The sequence below is a fragment of the Leucoraja erinacea genome, chromosome 12, assembly GCF_028641065.1.
Source record: "Leucoraja erinacea ecotype New England chromosome 12, Leri_hhj_1, whole genome shotgun sequence".
In the NCBI taxonomy this organism is placed as follows: domain Eukaryota; kingdom Metazoa; phylum Chordata; class Chondrichthyes; order Rajiformes; family Rajidae; genus Leucoraja; species Leucoraja erinaceus.
Window position 1 is genome coordinate 12836002 of NC_073388.1, and position 20419 is coordinate 12856420.

The window sequence follows — 20419 nt, forward strand, 5'->3', positions numbered from 1 at the left end:
CTGACGGGCACCCGAAAAAAGGGACCACATCACCCCGATTCTGGCCTCTCTCCACTGGCTCCCAGTACGGTTTTGTATCAATTTCAAGCTCCTTCTTTTTGTTTACAAAGGCCTTAACGGGCTCGCCCATCAAAGGTCCGCTAACCTACCATACCATCTCCAGGTCCCGCAGATCGGCCGACTTGGGGTTACTGACCATCCCGCGGTCTAGGCATAAGCTCGGGGGCGACCGTGCTTTTGCGGTTGCAGCACCTAGACTATGGAACAGCATCCCTCAGAACTGCCCCCTCCATCAACTCTTTTAAGTCTAGACTTAAGACTTATTTCCACTCTCAAGCCTTTCTTGAGGTCCTCTGAGGGAGCGCTGTATGTATTTATGTATGTATTGTCGATCTATGTACCACTGTTTGTAGCATGTTAGTGCCTGCACTAATGTAAAACACTTTGGTCAACGAGAGTTGTTTTTAAATGTGCTATAGAAATAAAATTGACTTGACTTGAATTAATGCATGCAGATTTGGTTGATGCTAACTTTCAAGTCAGCAACCTGTCTACAAAACTAAATGCATTCAATGGACACAGCAGTTAGTTACCAACTGAGAGAGAAAACCCACCTTCTCTTTCTGGTTTAGTTTAGTTTAGTTTAGAGATGGAGCACGGAAACAGGCCCTTCGGCCCACCGAGTCTGGGCTGACCAGCGATCCTCGCACGCTAGGGACAATTGACAATTTTACCAAAGCCAATTAGCCTTCAAACCTACAAACCTGTACGTCTTTGGAGTGTGGGAGAAAACAGGAGGACTCGGAAAAAACCCTTGCAGGTCACAGGGGGAACGTACAAACTCCGTACAGACAGCACCCGTGGTCAGGATTGAACCCGGGTCTATGGCGCCGTAAGGCAACAACTCTACCGCTGTGCCACTGTGGTTCTGTAGGAGTCCCATGTTTTCCTTTTGTATCTTTATCAATTGATCATTTCTGAAATCTGAGACACTTCTTTTCAACGTTGTTAAATTTGCTGCGCGTTTTATCTGGTGTTCTGCATCCCCGTCTAAATTACGCCTAAATTACGTCTTTCAAATCACCAAGATTTTTACCAGAGTTGTATAATTCAGAACATTTGAACTCCTACCTGGAAGGTAACCTGGATTTGTTGAGTGCTTTACTGAAGACCATGGTCGGTGCTGAGCGTTTCCTCTCCATCGCAGGCTTCATTTTCTGTGTGATAAAAGGGAAACCAAAAATTCAATTTCCTCAACGTTGCTTTTTAACATCAAGCTGATCTGACATTTTTAGCCCATGGAATCAAAAGGCTACAACATATTTCTGCTCTCTATCATTTCAATCATATCATAAATTCAATACTAGAATTGCAACTGCTACAAAATATGTGTAAACAGGAAGTATAGAAATGTTTTAAGGTTGAATTGGTGCAGTACCTTCCCTTTCAACATATCATTATTTGACCTGAAGCATTAAATCTTATTCAGTCGCAACAAAGTGCTCCCTGAACGTTTGTCACTTTCCAACACCTCTGTGTTATTTCAGATTTCCAGCATTCATGATATTTTGCATCACTATATTTTACTTTAGATAAACCTGACATTTTTTTCTGCTAATCTTTTATGCTCTTAAAGGTTATCAGATGTAATGACCACAGTGTGCCCTCTTCCATGGGGATGAAGAGAGAAAAGTTCAAAGAATGTGCAGGAAGGAACTGCATCCTATATGCTGGTTGAAACCAAGATAGATACAAAACGCTGGAGTAACTCAGCGGGACAGGCAGTGTCTCTGGAGAGAAGGAATGGGTGACGTTTTGGGTCGGACCCTTCTTCAGTCTGACCCGAAATGTCACCCATTCCTTCTCTCCAGATATGCTGCCTATCACACTGAGTTACTCCAGCATTTTGTGTCTATCCAAAGTTCAAAGAATGTTGAATTAAATGGCTTTAAAGTGAATAAGGAAAGGGAGCTGTGTGGCAACTTTTTCCACGTAGATGATGGAGCATGTCTGGAATGAGCTGGCAGAGGAAGTGGTAGAGGTGGGTACAGTTTAGTCCTTTAGACTTTAAAGATACAACGCAGAAACAGGCCCTTTGGCCCACCAAGTCCGTGCCGTTCAGTGATCACCATGTACAGCAACCTACACACACTAGGGATAATTTTACAATTTACTGAAGCCAATTAGTCTACAAACCTCTACGTTTTTGGAGTGTGAAGGGAAACCGGAGCACCCGGAGAAAACCCACACAGGTCATCGGGTGAATGTACAAACTCCATACAGACAGCAGCCGTAGAAATCATAGAATATGCAACCGAAGCAGCCTTTTTCGGCCAAGCAAACTATAATAGTACTATTTTAAACAAATTATTATAGTGCTCTACCTCCAGGTTCTTGGTACTTTGCCATGAAGGCCATAACTCTTTAAATACTTATGCAAGTATCTTCAAAATGTAATGATTTCTTCTTCCACTGTCCTGTCAGGCAGTAAACTGCAGACCTCTGTCGCTCAGTCATTAAACTAACTTTTCTCAGTCGCCCCCCCCCCCCTTAATCCTTCCACCAAATAACAGAAATTGAGCTTTTTACATTGACTTCTCTCACTTCAAATAACCCTTGCATCCCCTCTCTCCCTGTTTCTCCCCCACATTAGTCATCCAACTAGTTTCACTGTCGTCCTCTTTAGTTTCACTGTTTGTATCATTCATTATCATCTTCTCCACAGCCAACAATGGACCATTGTGGGCTCCACCTTTCCTTGTTCAGCATTGCTGGCTTTGATTTGTCCGTTTGCATAGCTTTCATTCAATTGTTATCTGTACCTTTAATATCTCTGGTTTCCCTCTCCCCTGACTCACAGTCTGAAGAAGGGTCTTGACCCGAAACGCCACCTATTCCTTTTCTTCAGATTTGCTGCCTGACTCGCTGAGTTACTCCAGCTTTTTGTGTCTATCTTTGGTGTAAACCAGCATCTGCGGTTCCTTTCTACACATGAATCGATGCTCCCTAGTTTTTGTCCTTAGGATCCTCTCTGTTCACTAGGCCTAGGCCTCTCAGTTTTGCATTCCCTAATTGAATTTCCCCTCGACCCCCGTTCCAAATAAAATAACCCCATTTTAGTCTGTTTGTGCTCACAGTTGTAATTCGTGAGCTTTGGCAATATCCTTATAAATATCCCTTATTTATGAAGGGCCATGGGGCCAATCCATGTCACAACTGGCCAATGGGCCTTACATCAGTGGCAGGGAAATGTGTAGAGGAAATCCAAAGGGATAGGATTTGTGTACACGTGGAAAAGCAGGGATTAATAACGGGTCGTCAACATGGCTTTGTACGAGGGATATCCTGCCTCACTAATTTGATTGACATTTTTGAGGAGGTAACCAGCAAGATTGAAGGCAAGGCAGTATAGATCACCTATATGGATTTTAGTTAAGGCTTTTGACAATGCCCTGCATGGTAGACTGATCCAGAAGGTTAAAGCACATGATATCCAAGGTGAGCTCAACAATTACGATCCAAAATTGGTTTGGTGATAAGAGGCAAAGCATGGGAGTGGAAGGATGCTTTTCCGATTGGAAGTCTGTGACCAGAGGTAACCCGCAAGAATTGATGCTGGGACACTTGATGTTTGTGTCATATTTTAACAATCTGGATACAAATATGAGAAGCATGAGATTAGTAAGTTTATCAATGACACAACATTTGCTGGTGTTATGGATAGTGAGGGAGGTTGTCTGCAGCAAGATATAGATCAGATTGGTAGTTGGGTCAAGCTTTGACTGGTGGACTTCAATTCTGCTGTGAGATGATGCTTTTAGCAAAGTCAAAAAGTGAGAGGCCAAATGCAGTAAATAGCAGGGTGCTGAGAAAAGTTAATGAACAGAGAAATCTTGGGGTTCAAATCTATGGTTCCCTAAAGGCGACAAACAGGTAGATAGGGTGGTTTCGAAAGCAACGACAAACATGCCATCATAGTGTCATATAGTGTGGCCCAACTTGTCCAAGCCTCATCTGCCCTTGTCCCACCTGCCCTTATTCCTTTAAACCAATGTACCTGTCCAAATGTTTTTTTTTAATGCTGTGATAATTCAATTATTGATTAAAATGTGTACAACAATAACCCTAATCACCCCATTCCAACCACTCATTACTCATGACTGAACCAAAATTATTTCTGAAATATTGGCCATAAATTTGGTGCAGAAATGCTCCAAAATAAGGCTCAGAATGCATCAGAGAGCATCTAAAACCCCAGAGCTTCCAGGGCCGCAAGGGTCTTTGAGCTTCGCACTTGTGAAATGTGCTGCGTGCACTTATTTCACATAAAACTTTTGTAATCCTGCCATGCCACCCCCCTTTTTGAAAAACTTCCTACAGGCCTGGTGTATATTTTTGACACTGTCATAGGTCTTTCTTACATATGCTGTCACAATGCACTGTAGCCTCTAAATAACACCAGTAATTTTCCTTGCCCTCCATTTCAGAATAATAGTGTTTTAAGCCGATAACTCGACACTAGCACTGGCAATAAATAAAAAGCGCAGCTTTCCAGCCCTTATCTCATTGGCTGCACATCCACGCTCGGCTGCACATCGGTGTCAATCTGGTGGACTCTTCCATCTTCCTCTCGTCATGGGGGGTGGGGGATTGGGAGGGGCCTCACAAGTGGAATAGCCTAGGGCTTCTCTTCATCTAAATCCAGCCCTGGTTATACCAAACTTCAGACTAGTCTGTACTGTTCCAGTTGCCACACAACAGGAAGGACATGTTTGCACTAGAGAGTGCAGATGAGATTCATCAGGAAGTTGCCTGGATTTGAAGAATTTAGTCATGGAGAGAGATCAGATAGACTGCATTTGATTTCCCTGGTGCAAACCAGGCAGGTAAGGGAGGGAGTAGGCGGTGATATAGGTATATATATTTATGAGACATAGATAGGGTAGGTAACATGAATATTCTTCCCATCATAGCAGTATCAAAAACAAGAGGGTTTAAGAAGGAACTGCAGATGCTGGAAAATCAAAGGTAGACAAAATGCTGGCGAAACTCAATAGGTTTAAAGTGATAAAGAGTTACGTAGGGGGGTTAGAGGGTAGAGTTTTTCCACAGAGAGTGGCTAATTTTTGAAACTTGCTAGCAGAGGAGGCGATGAAGTCAGATATAATCACAACATTTAAGATACATTTAGACAGGCATTTAAGGCACTAAGAATCGGACCTAATGCAGACAAATGGGATTTGTGTGGATGAGCAAAAAGGTTGGGATGGATACAGCTGTTTGAAAGTCCCGTTTCTGTGCTTTACAGTTCAACAACTCGTTGACTCCATCCTCTGCACCCTCTCTAATGTTATCATATAATTTTTATGGTAAGGTATCCAAAACTGTACTCAACACTCTGACTGCAGCCTGATTTGTGTTTTATACAGTCTAACCAAGGTTAAATGATCATTTGCTTTTAGATGCTCGGATACATTTTATTTGGATCTGAAAACTATCCACTCTTAAAATGCTTGACTCCTTAATAGGTTCTCTCCCTCTGTGTTTTATCATTTCACATTCTTCCTCATTAATGCCAAAGGCTACATCATTCCCCTCTTCTGTGGAGACAACTGAAAATTATTCATTTCAAGCACTACATTCAGCCAAGTTTTGTTGTCTGATATACCTCATCTATGTTTTTTTAATCATTCTTTCTCTACCCTCGTGTTACTTCCCAATACTTTTTCAAGATTTTCTCTTGCATGTCTGCCTAGAATTGGAAGTTCGTGCACTTTTTTGTATTGTTTTAAACCCTCGCTATCTCCTTCTTGAGAGCTTTCCAACTAGTTGTTTCCTGTCCACTTCTGTAAAATCTCATGCGGTTGGAAATCTATTCAGATCAATTCAAAATAATTGCTCTGTGCTGTTGAAAATTATCTCAGTGCAGCAGTTTCGTGTAAATTCTTTGGGAATTTATGAGATTCTCTTTCTTCCCAGCACTGTTTTATCCTTATCTGTATAAAACTCTAAGCATGAATACAGGCCCATGAGTCCAACTATGAGTCCATGCCAGCCATTGCCTACTAGAGCTAGTCCCACTTGTCTATGCCTGTCCCATTCTTTTGCTATCGATGTACCTCTCCAATTGTCTTTAAAATGTCATACTTGTACCTGCCTCCATCACTTTACCCAGCAGCTCATTCCATATATGCATATATGCATCACTCTCTGTGTGAAAAAGTATTTTTCTTCTCACCTTAAACCTTTGCTCATCATGGTTTTATAATCCTCCATGAGATCACTTTCTAAGATCAGATTCCATAAAATCAGATTTCCTAATCTGAGGAAGGACATTCCTGCCGTAGAGGGAGTACAGAGAAGGTTCACCAGACTGATTCCTGGGATGTCAGGACTTTCATATGAAGAAAGACTGGATAGACTCGGCTTGTACTCGCTAGAATTTAGAAGATTGAGGGGGAATCTTATAGAAACTTACAAAATTCTTAAGGGGTTGGACAGGCTAGATGCAGGAAGATTGTTCCCGATGTTGGGGAAGTCCAGAACAAGGGGTCACAGTTTAAGGATAAGAGGGAAATCTTTTAGGACTGAGATGAGAAAAACATTTTTCACACAGAGAGTGGTGAATCTATGGAATTCTCTGCCACAGAATGTAGTTGAGGCCAGTTCATTGGCTATATTTAAGAGGGAGGTAGATGTGGCCCTTGTGGCTAAAGGGATCAGGGGGTATGGAGAGAAGGCAGGTACAGGATACTGAGTTGGATGATCAGCCATGATCATATTGAATGTCGGTGCAGGCTCGAAGGGCCGAATGGCCTACTCCTGCACCTATTTTCTATGTTTCTATGTTTCTATGTATCCTCCCACATTTCGAAAAAAAGTCCCAGCCTATCCAACCTCTCTTTATAATTCAACTCTCCAGAAATGGTAGCAACTTCATGAGTCTTTTTTACACACTTTCCAAATTGTAACACCTTCCTATAGCAGGGCGACTAGAACTGGTCGCAGTACTCCAAAGGTAGCCTTATCAATGACTTGGCCATCTGTAACATAGCCTCCCAACTCCTGTACCCAATATCTTAACCAATTAATTACTTTGTCAAATGCCTTCTTCACCAGCCTGTCTACTGGTACCGCCACATTCATGGAACTATGCACCTGAACCTTACAACATTCCTAGGGCCCTACCATTTACTGTGCCGGTCCTGCCATGGTTTATCTTATCGAAATGCAACTCCTCGCATTTGTCTGAATGAAACAGCATGTACCTTTCCAAGAGTCATTAATACCTAGTCGCACTTAAAGCAACTTGGACTTTGAAAATGGGGCCAAAACCTGGAGTCGCTTGTATATTGTCCCAGTGGACAATGTCTATACATGTTGTACTTAATCTATGCTTATGTACAGTAATACTTTGCTGCAACAATGAATTTCACTGCACCTGGGTACATAACAATATATAACCATAGTTCAGCACAAACAATGTGGGATGAAGGGCACGTTCCTTCGCTGTACTGTTCTATGTTCTATGTTCTACCTCATTTCAATTTAGACTTTAACCTTTAAACTTTAGAGATACAACATGGAAACAGGCCCTTTGGCCCACCGAGTCCACACTGACCAGCAATCATGCTGTACACGAGTACTACCTGCACACAATACGAACAATTTAATTTTTTTTTCACATAAGCCAATTGACCTACAAACCCGCACTTCTTTCAAGTGTGGGTGGAAACCGGGGCACGTGGTGTAAACCCTCGCGGTCACAGGGAGAACTTACAAACTCCCTACAGACATCACCAGTAGTCAGGATTGAACCCGTGTCTCTGGTGGTACATCACTGTGTTGCCCTCACATGCTATTTCATGAGCCTAAAGGGCTTGTCCCACTGTACGAGGTCATTCAAGAGTCCCCGAGTTCTCCCCTGATTTGAGCTCGTGTAATGTACGTAGCGGGTACCTAGGGGCTGGTACGAGTAAAACATTTTTCATCACGAGTATTTTTTTACTCGTGGACATTTTTCACAGTGTTGAAAAAAAATGTCACAAATTTACCGGTTTTCCCGAGTACCTACCGTTACTCGTACGAGCCGCTACGTGACATCCACACGCTCCTACGTACCCGCTACGTACATTACACGAGCTCGAATCAGGGGAGAAGTTGGGAGAACTCTTGAATTACCTCGTACAGTGGGACAGGCCCTTAATGAATTCTTCATCCTCCCTGAGATGTGAGGCCTCCAACCACCTCAAGTATAGCCTCCTCTGTCTGTCTGTCTTTCCTCAATCTATGTCACAGTCATTCTCAGCTTCCCCGGCTTAGGATCATTCTGGGCTCTGCTGCTAATCTCTGTCACACCTCTTTGATGTGTTTGGAAGAACAGTACACCATAAGCCATTCCTCTACTTTGCTTCAGCATATAGGAGCAAACAACAGGAGAAACAGGTATTCACTTCTATGTTGATTTATACCAAAGGTAGACACAAAGCACTGGAGTAACTCAGTGGGTAATGCCCCTGTCCCACTTAGGAAACCTGAACGGAAACCTCTGGAGACTTTGCGCCCCACCCAAGGTTTCCGTGAGGTTCCCGGAGGTTTCTGTCAGTCTCCCTAATGGTCGAAAGTGGTTTCCGCTTCTTCTATGTTCCGGCGATTATTTCAAAAAATTCAAAACCGGCCGCGACTAAAAATAGGTTGCGGTTTTAAAAATCAGTAATTCTTTTAGTCGAGCCGGTCGCGAGCCAGTTGCGATGCTAGTTGAAGGTGGTTGCCGGAGGTTGCGGGACCTGCAACCTCCGGCAACCACCTGCAACCTCCGGCAACCACCTGCAACCTCCGGCAACCACCTGCAACCTCCAGCAACCACCTGCAACTAGCATCGCAACTGGCAACCTATTTTTAGTTGCGGCCGGTTTTGAATTTTTTTTAATAATCGCCGGAACATAGAAGAAGCGGAAACTACTTTTGACCATTAGGGAGACTGACAAAAACCTCCGGGAACCTCCGGGAACTGCACGGAAACCTTGGGTGGGGCGCAAAGTCTCCAGAGGTTCCCGTTCAGGTTTCCTAAGTGGGACAGGGGCATAAGGCGGCATCTCTGGAGAAAAGGGGATAGGGACCCTTCTTCAGACTATCATAATATTACCATGGGAACTTGACACAAATACGTCAGGAGCTGTGAGTTTTTTGGTCCTTCGAACAACTTCACGTGACCAACATGAGGATGATACACAATGTTGCTCTAATTGCCAGTTGCCAGGCCTTCCTCTTAGCCAAGGAACATCCATCTTCTCTCAGTCTGCAGTTTCTCCCTCTGAGTTTATCTGTGGCCTAGTTCACATCTCTGTTCTGCTGCCTCCTACAGTCAACATTTCCACTTGGCCGAGTTTATTCCGCAAAATTATCCAATCCCTCTCTTGGTTCACATATTATGTGGACATTGTCAGTACATTTACAGTTTCAGAATCCCGCTCCTTTTGTGCTCTTTAATCTGTTTTTGGCCAAAATATTTAACTCAGCTAAAGCAAACACAAACGATCCAGTTGGTAGATTTGTCGACAGTTGTGAGATTTGGCTGTGTACTAATTGTCTCCTATGGAAAAGTGGCCACATTTCAAGACTCATTTATTTATTTATCTATCTATCTATCGATGTATTTATTTATTTATATATTTATCTATCTATTATCGATTTATTTATTTGTTTGCTTGTTTGTTTATTTATTTATTTATTTCAGACAGAATAAAAGAATGAAAAGCAAATGTGAAACAGCATACAAAAAACAAAACAAAAATATTTATAAAGTGTCATAAATAATATCTATAAATAAATGAAATCGTATGTGTCCGAAAAGGAGCAGGAAGAAACCAAAGCTTATTAATTCCCACCCCTTATTCAACTGCTTGTAATTATCTCATACAAATTTAGCAGCTATATGTACACCATATGTACACCAGCCACTATATGTACACCAAATTATTTACATTTGAACACTAATCAAATATTTACAAAGCCATACAAAAAAGAAAAAAAGAAAAAGAAAAGAAAAAAATCCGCAAATACTATACAGTATCTTAGTCATATATACAACCCATCACTCTATAATCACCCTTCCCAATACAATCAGTATAACAAATATCACAATCACCTATCCTCATCCTAATATCCTTTTAAACAAGTGTTTTTGTACATCTTTTTAAACTGAATTATGCTTGTGCTAAGTTTTATCTCCTGTTCCAGACCATTCCACAAATTCACACCACAGATTGCTATGCACATACTTTTAAGAATTGTTCTGACATTGAGTTTTTTTTAATTATACTCCCCTCTCAAATTATACCCACCCTGTCTTTCCATAAACAGTTTTTGTATATTTCTTGGAAGTAAATTATTTCTTGCTTTGTACGTGATTTGTGCAGTCTTAAATTTAACCAGACCAGTGAACTTCAGTGTATGTGACTTTAAGAATAATAAATTGGTATGTTCAAGATATCCAACGTTATTGATCATTCTTATTGCTCTTCGTGAATGTCAATGCATCTGTTTTATTCTGTTTGTATTATAAACAAAATACAAGTGGAGAATCATTATGTACAAAATTCATCTAATGGGCTACTTATGTGTATCCTTCATGTACATTTTGGTGAAGTGAAGGGGACTTTATTGCAAAATCATATGTCTCACTACTTAAAAACTGTGAACTCTTATACAAACTGGTGAATGATATACAATGTCTGAACAATATTTATTAACCAAGATGCACAAACTCAGAATCTCAATGACCTCTCCTGCAACCAGAAAGAAAGCAGGGAAAGCTGCCAACATAATCAAGGACCTTTCCCACCTCCAGTCATTCCTTCTTCTCCTCACTCCTGCTGGACAGAAGATACAGAAGTTTGACAGCGCATACCACCAGACTCAGGAACAGCTTCTACCCCTCTGTTACCATACTTCTGAATGGTCCTCCCATAAGCTAGGATATAGTCCTGATTTCCCAAACTACCTCATTGTGGACTTTTCCTCTGGAACTGTTACACTATAATGCTGAGAAACCATATTCTGCACTCTGGTATTTTTTTTTTTGCTCTACCTTATGTACTACTGCTGTTCAGCTTAATTGTATTCATGAATTATAGGCAGATCCATTCCCATAGCCGACTTCCACGGCCAACGTTGTGGGCCAGTATCTTGCCACCCCCCCCCCCCCCCCCCCCCCCCCCCCCCCCCCCCCCCCCCCCCCCCCACAGCCATGACCTCTGTAGGTCCGTAAAAACTGATAATACGGCAAGCTTTGAAACCAAGAGTGCCAGAAAATTGGTGGTGGACCTGTATCTGATTTGATTGGATTCCACTGAACCTCGATATCCGTGACAATATTAAATCTAATCCAAGATCTAAGAGACTGGAATGGAAAATTATGATATAATCACTGAGGTTCAAGGTCTCCTAGAAATCTGGGCTCAAACATTTTGACATTCACTTGCACTCTCTCCCTTAGAATGTAAGATACACTTTTATGGAACTTTGCCATGCACAAATTGGCTGTTGTGAAGGATGAATAGTAAGTTATCTCTAAGTAATCCTGATGTCCTTTGTCCGCTGGTTCAGTATGTGAGGGGCCATTGTAATACACAGTCACGCTCTAGTAGGTTGTGTTAATTTGTTCAACTTGTTCCATTACAAGAAAACAAAGAACATTGACATTATCCTGGCAGAGGAGGATACTCCACAGAAAGTCCAGAACGTAAAGAGCGGTGCATTCTGTGAGTATTGTAAGCAAGTGCGGGCTGTCGTCAGGAGGACTCTGACACTCTGACCAGGAGGCCGCATGTGCACAGAGCAACATATGTAATATGGCACGCTGGTGTCATTGTAAAGCCAGGTGAGTTTGACAAACCATGAGAAAGCTTCAGTGCTCACTACTTCCATGCCTGCAGCATCGTAGAGGAAATGACAGCAATAACAAAGACATTTGAGACCAAGAGAGTTATCCTTTAGACTTTAGAGATACTGCGTGGAAACAGGACCCTCAGCCCACCGAGTCCACGCTGACCAGTCATCACCCTACACACCAGCACTATCCTACGCACTAGGGACAATTTCCAATTTTACCAAAACCAATTAACCTACAAACTTGTATGTCTTTGGAGTGTGGGAGGAAACCGGATCACACTTGGCGAAAGCCCACATGTAGCTCCAACAACTTAAGAAGCTTGACCTACAGGGCATAGCAGTCTGCTGGACACCAGCCCCATTCACAACCATTCACTCTCTCCACCAGAGGACAGTAGCAGCAGTTTGTACCAGCTACAGCATGGATTACAGACATTCGCCAGGACTCCATAGACACCACCTTCTAAACCCACCGTCCCTACCAGCTAGAAGAATAAGGGCAGCAAAAGCACAGAAACATCACCAGCTTGATGTTATACCCAAAGCTACATTGATGAACATTCACCACCATTGGGTCAAAATCCTGGAACCCCATCCCTAACATAGGAACTAGCTAGTAATTGGATGTACCCACATCTCAAGAACTTGCAGTAGTCCAAGAAGGCAGCCTATACGTAGCTACCTTCTAAGGGGCAATAGCTACCTTCTAAGAGGCAATTCAATGTGTAGGAAGGAACTGCAGATGCTGGTTTACACCGAGGAAAGACACAAAATGCTGGAACAACTTGTGGGTAATTAAATGCTGGTTCAACCTGTGAAGCCCACATTTCTTGAATGACTAGTAAAAAGACTGCAATGACGGTACGTTTATAAGTTCATAGGTTATAGGAGCAGAATTAGGCCATTCGTCCCATCCAGTCTACTCCGCCATTCAATCACGGCTGATCTATCGTTACACAGAAAAGCTGGAGAAACTCAGCGGGTGCAGCAGCATCTATGGAGCGAAGGAAATAGGCAACGTTTCGGGCCGAAACCCTTCTTCAGACTGATCGGGGGTGGGGGTGGGTGGGGACAAGAAAGGGAAAAGGAGGAGTAGCCAGCTATCTATCCTCTGCCTCTAAACTCCATTCTCCTGCCATGGCTCCCCATAGCCCCTGTACCCTTGCTAGTCAAGAATCTATCTATCTCTGCCTGACAAATATCCTCCGACATGGCCTCCACAGTCGTATGCGGCATCACACTCACTTGACAGAGTACTAGACTGGCACATTGCAGTCCTCAGTCTGTTCCTTGTGCCTTTGCAATGCAGTAGGATGAAGAGGAAATGCACGCACTATCAGCACCTAGTAAAAGGCTGGTGCGGGAAGCAATATCTCAGGCCATTGGACAGATGCCGATAGTTGTGCTACATTGCTATCTGTCGGAAACCTGAACTTGGGAAAGAAGTTTGGGGGACTGAAAAAGCAACGAGTAATTTTTGTCACTGAAAAGGAACTTCCAGTTATTGGCATTTAGCTATGTAGACTTTGAAACTGAGGAACCAGCTAAAGGGGGAACCAGAGTTCAAAGGAGCAAAATGCTGAGACAGTCCGCGACACATGACGAGGCAAGCAATAAGGGAAGCGGTCCAGGTAACAGAAGATAAAAAGTTTGCAGAACGTTACTGAACAAGCAAATGTGGGATAGTCTCAAAAAAATGTTTGAAAACGATATTAGCATCAGAATTTCACTCACATGTTTGTTGAGCAATGCAAGGCATTGTGTATATTGAATTTGAAATAAAGAGGCAGCAGAATCAGCATTGAAATGGAAATAGATCACAGAGGTGCTGGAGTATTGGAGTATGACTCAAAGTAGTAGAGTAAAACACAAAGTGCATCGGACCACAGGTTGGGGGGTTAGTATATCATTGATGATTTCACTGAGTAAGTTCAATTCAAAATGGGTTCAAGGTGACACAAGTCCAATACTTACGTGTTAAATAAACAGGTACATCCTGTTGCAAAATTGATTCTTTGAAATATTTTTTGAAAGATAACTATGGAGCAAAAATAGAAAAAGTAAGTTCACAAAGATGCAGAGTTGGTCATTATTCATTGTCAATCTGTTGAAGAAGCCAAAGTGATTCAGTTGCATTTTAGTGAGGTCCAAATTGACAGGAGAATCGTGAGGGAGGATTCCTTCAATCAAGGCCACTGGTGGCAATAGTTTAGTTTAGTTTTAGTTTAGAGATACATGGCGGAGACAGGCTCTTTGGCCCACCGTGTCCATGCCGACCAGCAAAACCTGTACACTAGCACTATCCTACACATTAGGGACAATTTGCAATCTGTTTACTAAAGCCAATGACCCTACAAACCTGTATATCATTGGAGTGTGGGAGGAAACTGGAGTACCCGAGGAGCACCCACGTGGTCACGGGGAGAACGTACAAACTACGTACAGACAGCGCCCATAGTCAGAATTGAAACCTGGTCTCCGGCGCTGTAAGGCAGCAACTCTACCATTGCGCCACCGTGCCACCCTGGCAATAGGTCCTTTCTCATTGTCAAGTCTACCGTTACTTTTTGTCATCCATAAGCTTATGTTCACATCAAATCAAATAAATAACAAAAAAACAGCAGATTCAACACCGATCCCTGTGGCACAACACTTGTTAAATTCCTCCAATCTGAAAAGCAACTCTCTACCACCCTTTACCACCATCTTCTATGTCCTGTCTTTAAGCTAATTTTGTATCCAATTGACTAACTTACTTTGAATCCCATGTGATACATCATTCCAGAACAGCCTGCCATGCATTCTTAGGCATTACTAGTTAATGCACGTGAAGAATGAGCATTTTGATGAGGTACTTTGATGAAACGAAGAACAGAACCATAACAAGGATGGAGATAAAGTGAGGTCCATTATTTTCTGTAATATTTCTGCATTATATATTTCCCATACATCCCCTTGCCTTGCAACATAGATCTAATGAGGTAGCACAGGGAGAAAAAGCTCTTACAAAATTTAAGGTTTAAAAGTAACCTGAATTCTAGTGAAAGTAAGAACAAGAAATCTTTATTTTATTTATCATGATAAATGATACCATGATACCAAGCCACAAGTGGAGAACATGCCTCAGTCTGTTTCAATAGTGAATTTGTCACTATTGACACTAGCAATTTGTCCTGGCTCAACCACGTTGATGCATTAGTGAAGAAAGCACACCATGAAATTCAACATGATTCCAATGACTCTTACCAATTTCTAGCAATGCACCGCAGAAAGCGTCATATCCGGATGTGCCACAGCATGTTTTGGCAACTGCTCTGCCCAAGATTGTAAGACGTTTCATCGAATTGTGAGTCCAGCCCGTTCCATCACACAATCACAATCACAATCAAAATAATACTTTATTAGCCAAGTTTGTATTGCAACATACGAGGAATTTCATTTGCCAAGTCAGTCTTACAAATAAAAAGAAACGGAACACACAAAATCCATGTTAACATAAACATCCACCACAGTGACTCCTCCACATTCTTCACTGTGATGGAAGGCGAAAAAAAAATTCAAATCTCTTCCCTCCTTTGCTCTCCCCCGGTCGGGGGCCTCAAGCCCTCCGTTGACGGGACGATCTTGACCCACTCAGCCGGCGGCGTTTTGGCCCTCCGCGTCGAGGCAATCAGCTCCAGCACTGGGGGTATGTTAGCACCCTAGCACCGGGCGATCGGACCCTGTGTCAGGGCTGGTCGAGCCGCCTGCGTCGTTGGAACTCCCAACTAGCATCTCCCGAGACTGCGAGCTCTCGATGTAAAGTCAACAGGCCATGGTTGGAGCGATCCCAGGCAGGGGATTGGCTCCGATTTTAAGTCTACGCCCCACAGTCAGCCCGAGGAGGCCTCCAGCTCCATCGCTGGTAGGCCGCAGAGTGACCAGAGATGCGAACCGGAAAACAATCGCAATTCCAGCAAGGTAAGAAACTGAAAAAAATGTTTCCCCGTGACCCCCCTCCCCCTCCCCCCACATAAATCAAACCGGAGAACATTTACACAGACTTTTAAAACCCACTAAAAAAAATGTTTTTAAATACGAAACAGACAGACTGTTGTCGGGGCTGCCAATCGTGGGGCGCCCCTGGTCCCCAAAAGTTTCTGAAGCTATCACAGCTGGAAGAGCGAAATAAGAATCATGGAAGAAGGTTTGAGGGGAATTTAGTGAGACTTTGGTTTAAGTCTGTTGAGGTGCAATCCATATTGATTGGCGGTGCCAGGACATTAATCCTCATGAAATGTCAGTGACTTCTCCTGGAGGATGGCAAAGAAATATTCTTGTCAGGAAGTAATGGCCAGACCAACAATTGTCTTTTGAACAGGCGTGTGAGGTTACTCGACAACATCATACACCAAACATACTTATCTGGGTTGCCTAACTCATAGTGTTGACTGCCCAACTATCACAACTCCCCATACCAAAGCCCCTACATCATTTCACTGCTCTGTTCATACTTGTAAGAGTTGAAAGTCTATAGAGGAAGATGAATGCAAGACTCTTTGAAAACCTCCCCCATTTCCTGAATGCAAGATGAATCCCCCGAGCAAAGTCTGCAGGAAAACGTGATTCTTGCCATGACGGTGACATTAGCCTTCTTCCACTGCTGCTTATATTGGCCCAGTACCTTTCAGTGTTATTATCATCGACATCTTGAAAACGTTAACACCGTACTGGGAAAAGTAAGAATTGAAGAAACTGGTTGTGATTTCGTTCAACTAAATAGCCATTATCTGCCAACTCCCTCCCTTAAAGAGGCCTTGTGGCCAGTTTCCGAACATCAGCAATGACTTCACAATTAAACCTACTTCCCACAAACCGAACACTTCAATGCAATTGTGCCAAGAACTGAAAAAGCTGAAAAATTGAATCTCATGTGCCAATGCTCAGATTAAATAAGGCACCTGAATTACCTCATCATTTTTCCTTTCCCGTTTAACAATCTATTTCCATAATTCTTGCCAGGATCATAGCACGTGTAGTTCATGGGATAAACTAGAAGGCTATCTTCCAGATGACACCGCTGTAGTGGGCCAGATCTCAAACAATGAAGAGATGGAGTACAGGAAGGAGCTGGAGAGCTTAGTAGCTTAGTTATGACAACAAGCTGAACGTCATCAATACGAAGGAGCAGGTCATCGAGTGCAGGCCGTGGGACTAGCACTAGTCTGTAACAATGGTACTGCAGTGGTGAGGATCCAGAGCATCAAATTCCTAGGTGTAAATATCACCAACAATGCTCCCTGATGCAATCATAGTTATGCTATGGCCAAGAAAATATACCAACGCCACTACTTCCTGAAGAAAACGTACTTACTCTACTTACTGAAACGTCACCCATTCCATCTCTCCTGTGCCGCTGAGTTACTCCAGCATTTTGTGTCGGTCCTCTGCTTCCTCGGAGAGTTAAGGAAATTTGTCATGTCTTCAGTGAGTTACTAATTTCTTCTTTTGAACGCATCCTATCCAGATGCATCACAGCTTGGTATTGCAACTGGTCTGCCCAAGACTGCAGAGAGTTGTGAACGCAGCCCATTCCATCCTGCAAACCAGCCTCCCTGCCATTGACTCCATCGACAGAGGGTGGCATGATGGCACAGTGGTAAAGTTGCTGCCTTCTGCTGCACCAGAGCCCCAGGTCCCAGGTTCGATCCTGACCACGGGTGCTTGTCTATACGGAGTTTGTACGTTCTCCCCGTGATCTGCGTGGGTTTTCTCTGAGATCTTTGGTTTCCTCCCACAGTCCAAAGATGTACAGGTTTGTTGGTTATTTGGCTTGGTATAAATGTAAACGCCCTTAGTGTTTATAGACAGCTAATGTGCGGGGATCGTTGGTCGGTGCGGACTCAGTGGGCCAAAGGGTCTGTTTCCGCACTGTATCTCTAAACTAAACTAAACCGCGCTTCACTTTGCCTCAGGGAGAATAGACAGCGCAAACAAGGACCACTTACGCTACAGTCGTTCTCTCTTCTCCCCTCTCCCTTCGCAGAAGACACTAAAACTTGGAAGCATGCACCACCAGATTCAAGAACAGTTTAGACGCTGTTGTTATCAGTTCCTTAAACAGAACACTCATGTGCTAAGGATGAATTCCCAGTCTTCTGATCTACCTTGTTGCAGTCCTTGCACTAACATTGTATCTGCACTTTCTCTGTAGCTGTAACATTATATTCAGTACTCTGTTTATTCTCTCTTTGGCACTACTCGATGTACTCATGTATGGTATTATTTGACTGGTCAGCATGGAAAACAGTTTCTCGATTCATGGACCATAAAAAGGGCTTCCATGGTATCACGGTATGAAGGTTGGTTTAGTTCCAACATGAAGTCAGAACATTTAGTCAGAGGGTGGTGAATCTGTGGAATTCTTTGCCACAGAAGGCTGTCGAGGCAAAGTCAGTGGATATATTTAAGGCAGAGGTAGATAGATTCTTGATTAGTACTGGTATCAGAGGTTATGGGGAGAAGGCAGGAGACTGGGGTTAGGAGAGATAGATCAACCACGATTGAATGGCGGAGTAGACTTGATGGGCCGAATGGCCTAATCCTACTCCTATCACTTATGATCTTATGCAGACTAATGGTTAGGAATTCCTGTCATGGGTTGTATTGGCCATAGCAGTTTGGGCGTTAGCGAGTGTGAAGCAAATTGGTGCCAAGGTCGTAACAATTATATAATCAGAAAAAACGATGGCACACAGGAAGATTGTTTCCCTGCCAACCCAAAGGGGCCGTTCAATCTAATCCCACATTCCAAGCCTTGTAAGTTGTGGACTTTGGAGGAAGTCAACAAAGTAAGCTCAGTGTGACATGCAATGCTGTTACATTGAGTCCTTGTTCACCAGCTAAAGCCCTATTATAACCCTAAACATTGATCATACGTTGAGCAGCGTAAATCACCCCTTCCCAGTGTTTTTTTAAAGGGATCGTAAACTACTTAATGATTAATTATTGATTGGTTTCTACTTGATGATATTAAAATTCTACAAGTGTTTTCATGCCCATCCATGTTTTCTGAAATTCTTTCTAGTTGTTAGAATTTTAGGATTGTGATGTAAAAATATATAAGTGTTTTCCTTGGCTTAATGCTTCCATGCAAGATATGGAGGGGTATGGATCACATGCATAGGCAGAGGAGATTAGTTTAATTTGGTATCATGGACATTGTGGGGCAGAGGGTCTGTTCCTGTGCGATTCCGCTCCATGTAGATCTTCAGGCATTGACTCCTCAAATGACTCCCACCACTTTGTGAAGATGAGTCCATCCCCACCAAAGTTCTCCCCCATAGACCATGAATGTTTGGCAGCTTATCATCCCTGACATCTGCCTCTTGCTTGTGCCACAACAGCGCACCTCCTCAACAGCCTAACTTTATGATACGTGTCTTATTTTAACTGGCAGCCGGGACTTGCAAAATTGGGGGCCTCCCCCCCCCCCGTTGAGGAATGAAGACAATCAACGCCCAAGCTGACTGGACGATGAAGTCACGACAGCATGAATTGTCTCCCTGCAACCTGTCAGGGAGTTTGGGATGAGTGTTTGTTGCATTCCTGCAATATTTGGGGAACTATCCAATCTAACCCCCTTGAACTCCCCATGTAATTTCTCTCCAACTTCTCTGATTGGAGCTGCAAAGTGAAGAAAGGAGTTTCAGTTAATAGATACTGCCACTGGCACAGTGCGCTGGTGACTTCAGAACTCAACCTCACTCCATCTGGTCTACATTACCCAAAGCTATTACTTACTTGTGTCTCATAAGCAACGGATCAGTGTTATAATTCTTCAGGCTTGTTAAACAAAAAACCTTCAGCTTGTTGGAAACAACTGATTTATCTGCTACAATCTGCAGTGTTTCCATTTCAGTGGCAGATAGTTATTGTGTCAGAACATGGCCAAATGAGTTGGCTGAGATTGTTTTTCATTCCTTGCTCCCTGGCAGTTTTGTGCATTTACGTTTAAACATCTGTAATATTAGAGTGGAGAAATATCCAAGTCGAGAGCAACTGCACAAGTAACGTGGGTGAAATTAGAAACTTGAAGGTGCACTGAGGCTTGGAGGTTGAGGAGGGGACGAGCTGAGAGTGTATTTGGTAAAATTGGGAATAGGACAATGAACTGAAGAGTCTGGAGAAGGGTCTCGACCTGAAACGTCACCCATTCCTTCTCTCCAGAGATGCTGCCTGTCCCGCTGAGTCACTCCAGTTTTTTGTGTCTATGAACAGTCTGACAAGGCCATTACTGCTTGGAATAAGACACAAAGTGCTGGAGTGACTCGGGAGGACAGGAGCATCTCTGGAGAACATAGATAGGTGATGTTTTGGCTTGGGATCTTTCTTCAGACTCCCCCAATAATGGTTTTGATTTCACTAATGATTTATAAAATTAACCTAAACTTGTGTTCTCAGAGTAACTTGATAGGCCAAGTGAAGTACTTTATACTTTGCAGCAGAATATTCATCTGACCATCACAACAAACAAGTGCATTTGTCT

At 43.0% G+C, this 20419-nt stretch overlaps 1 protein-coding gene across 2 annotated transcripts in view; it reads right to left on the reverse strand.

Annotated features, from left to right (window-relative positions):
* Positions 1-20419, reverse strand: part of arhgap20b (Rho GTPase activating protein 20b) — a 95119-nt gene that overhangs the window by 42335 nt on the left and 32365 nt on the right. For both annotated transcript variants that reach the window (XM_055643597.1, XM_055643598.1), the window contains exon 2: positions 1132-1217. In XM_055643597.1, coding sequence (XP_055499572.1) covers positions 1132-1217 — 86 coding nt within the window. The remainder of the gene's footprint in view (positions 1-1131; positions 1218-20419) is intronic.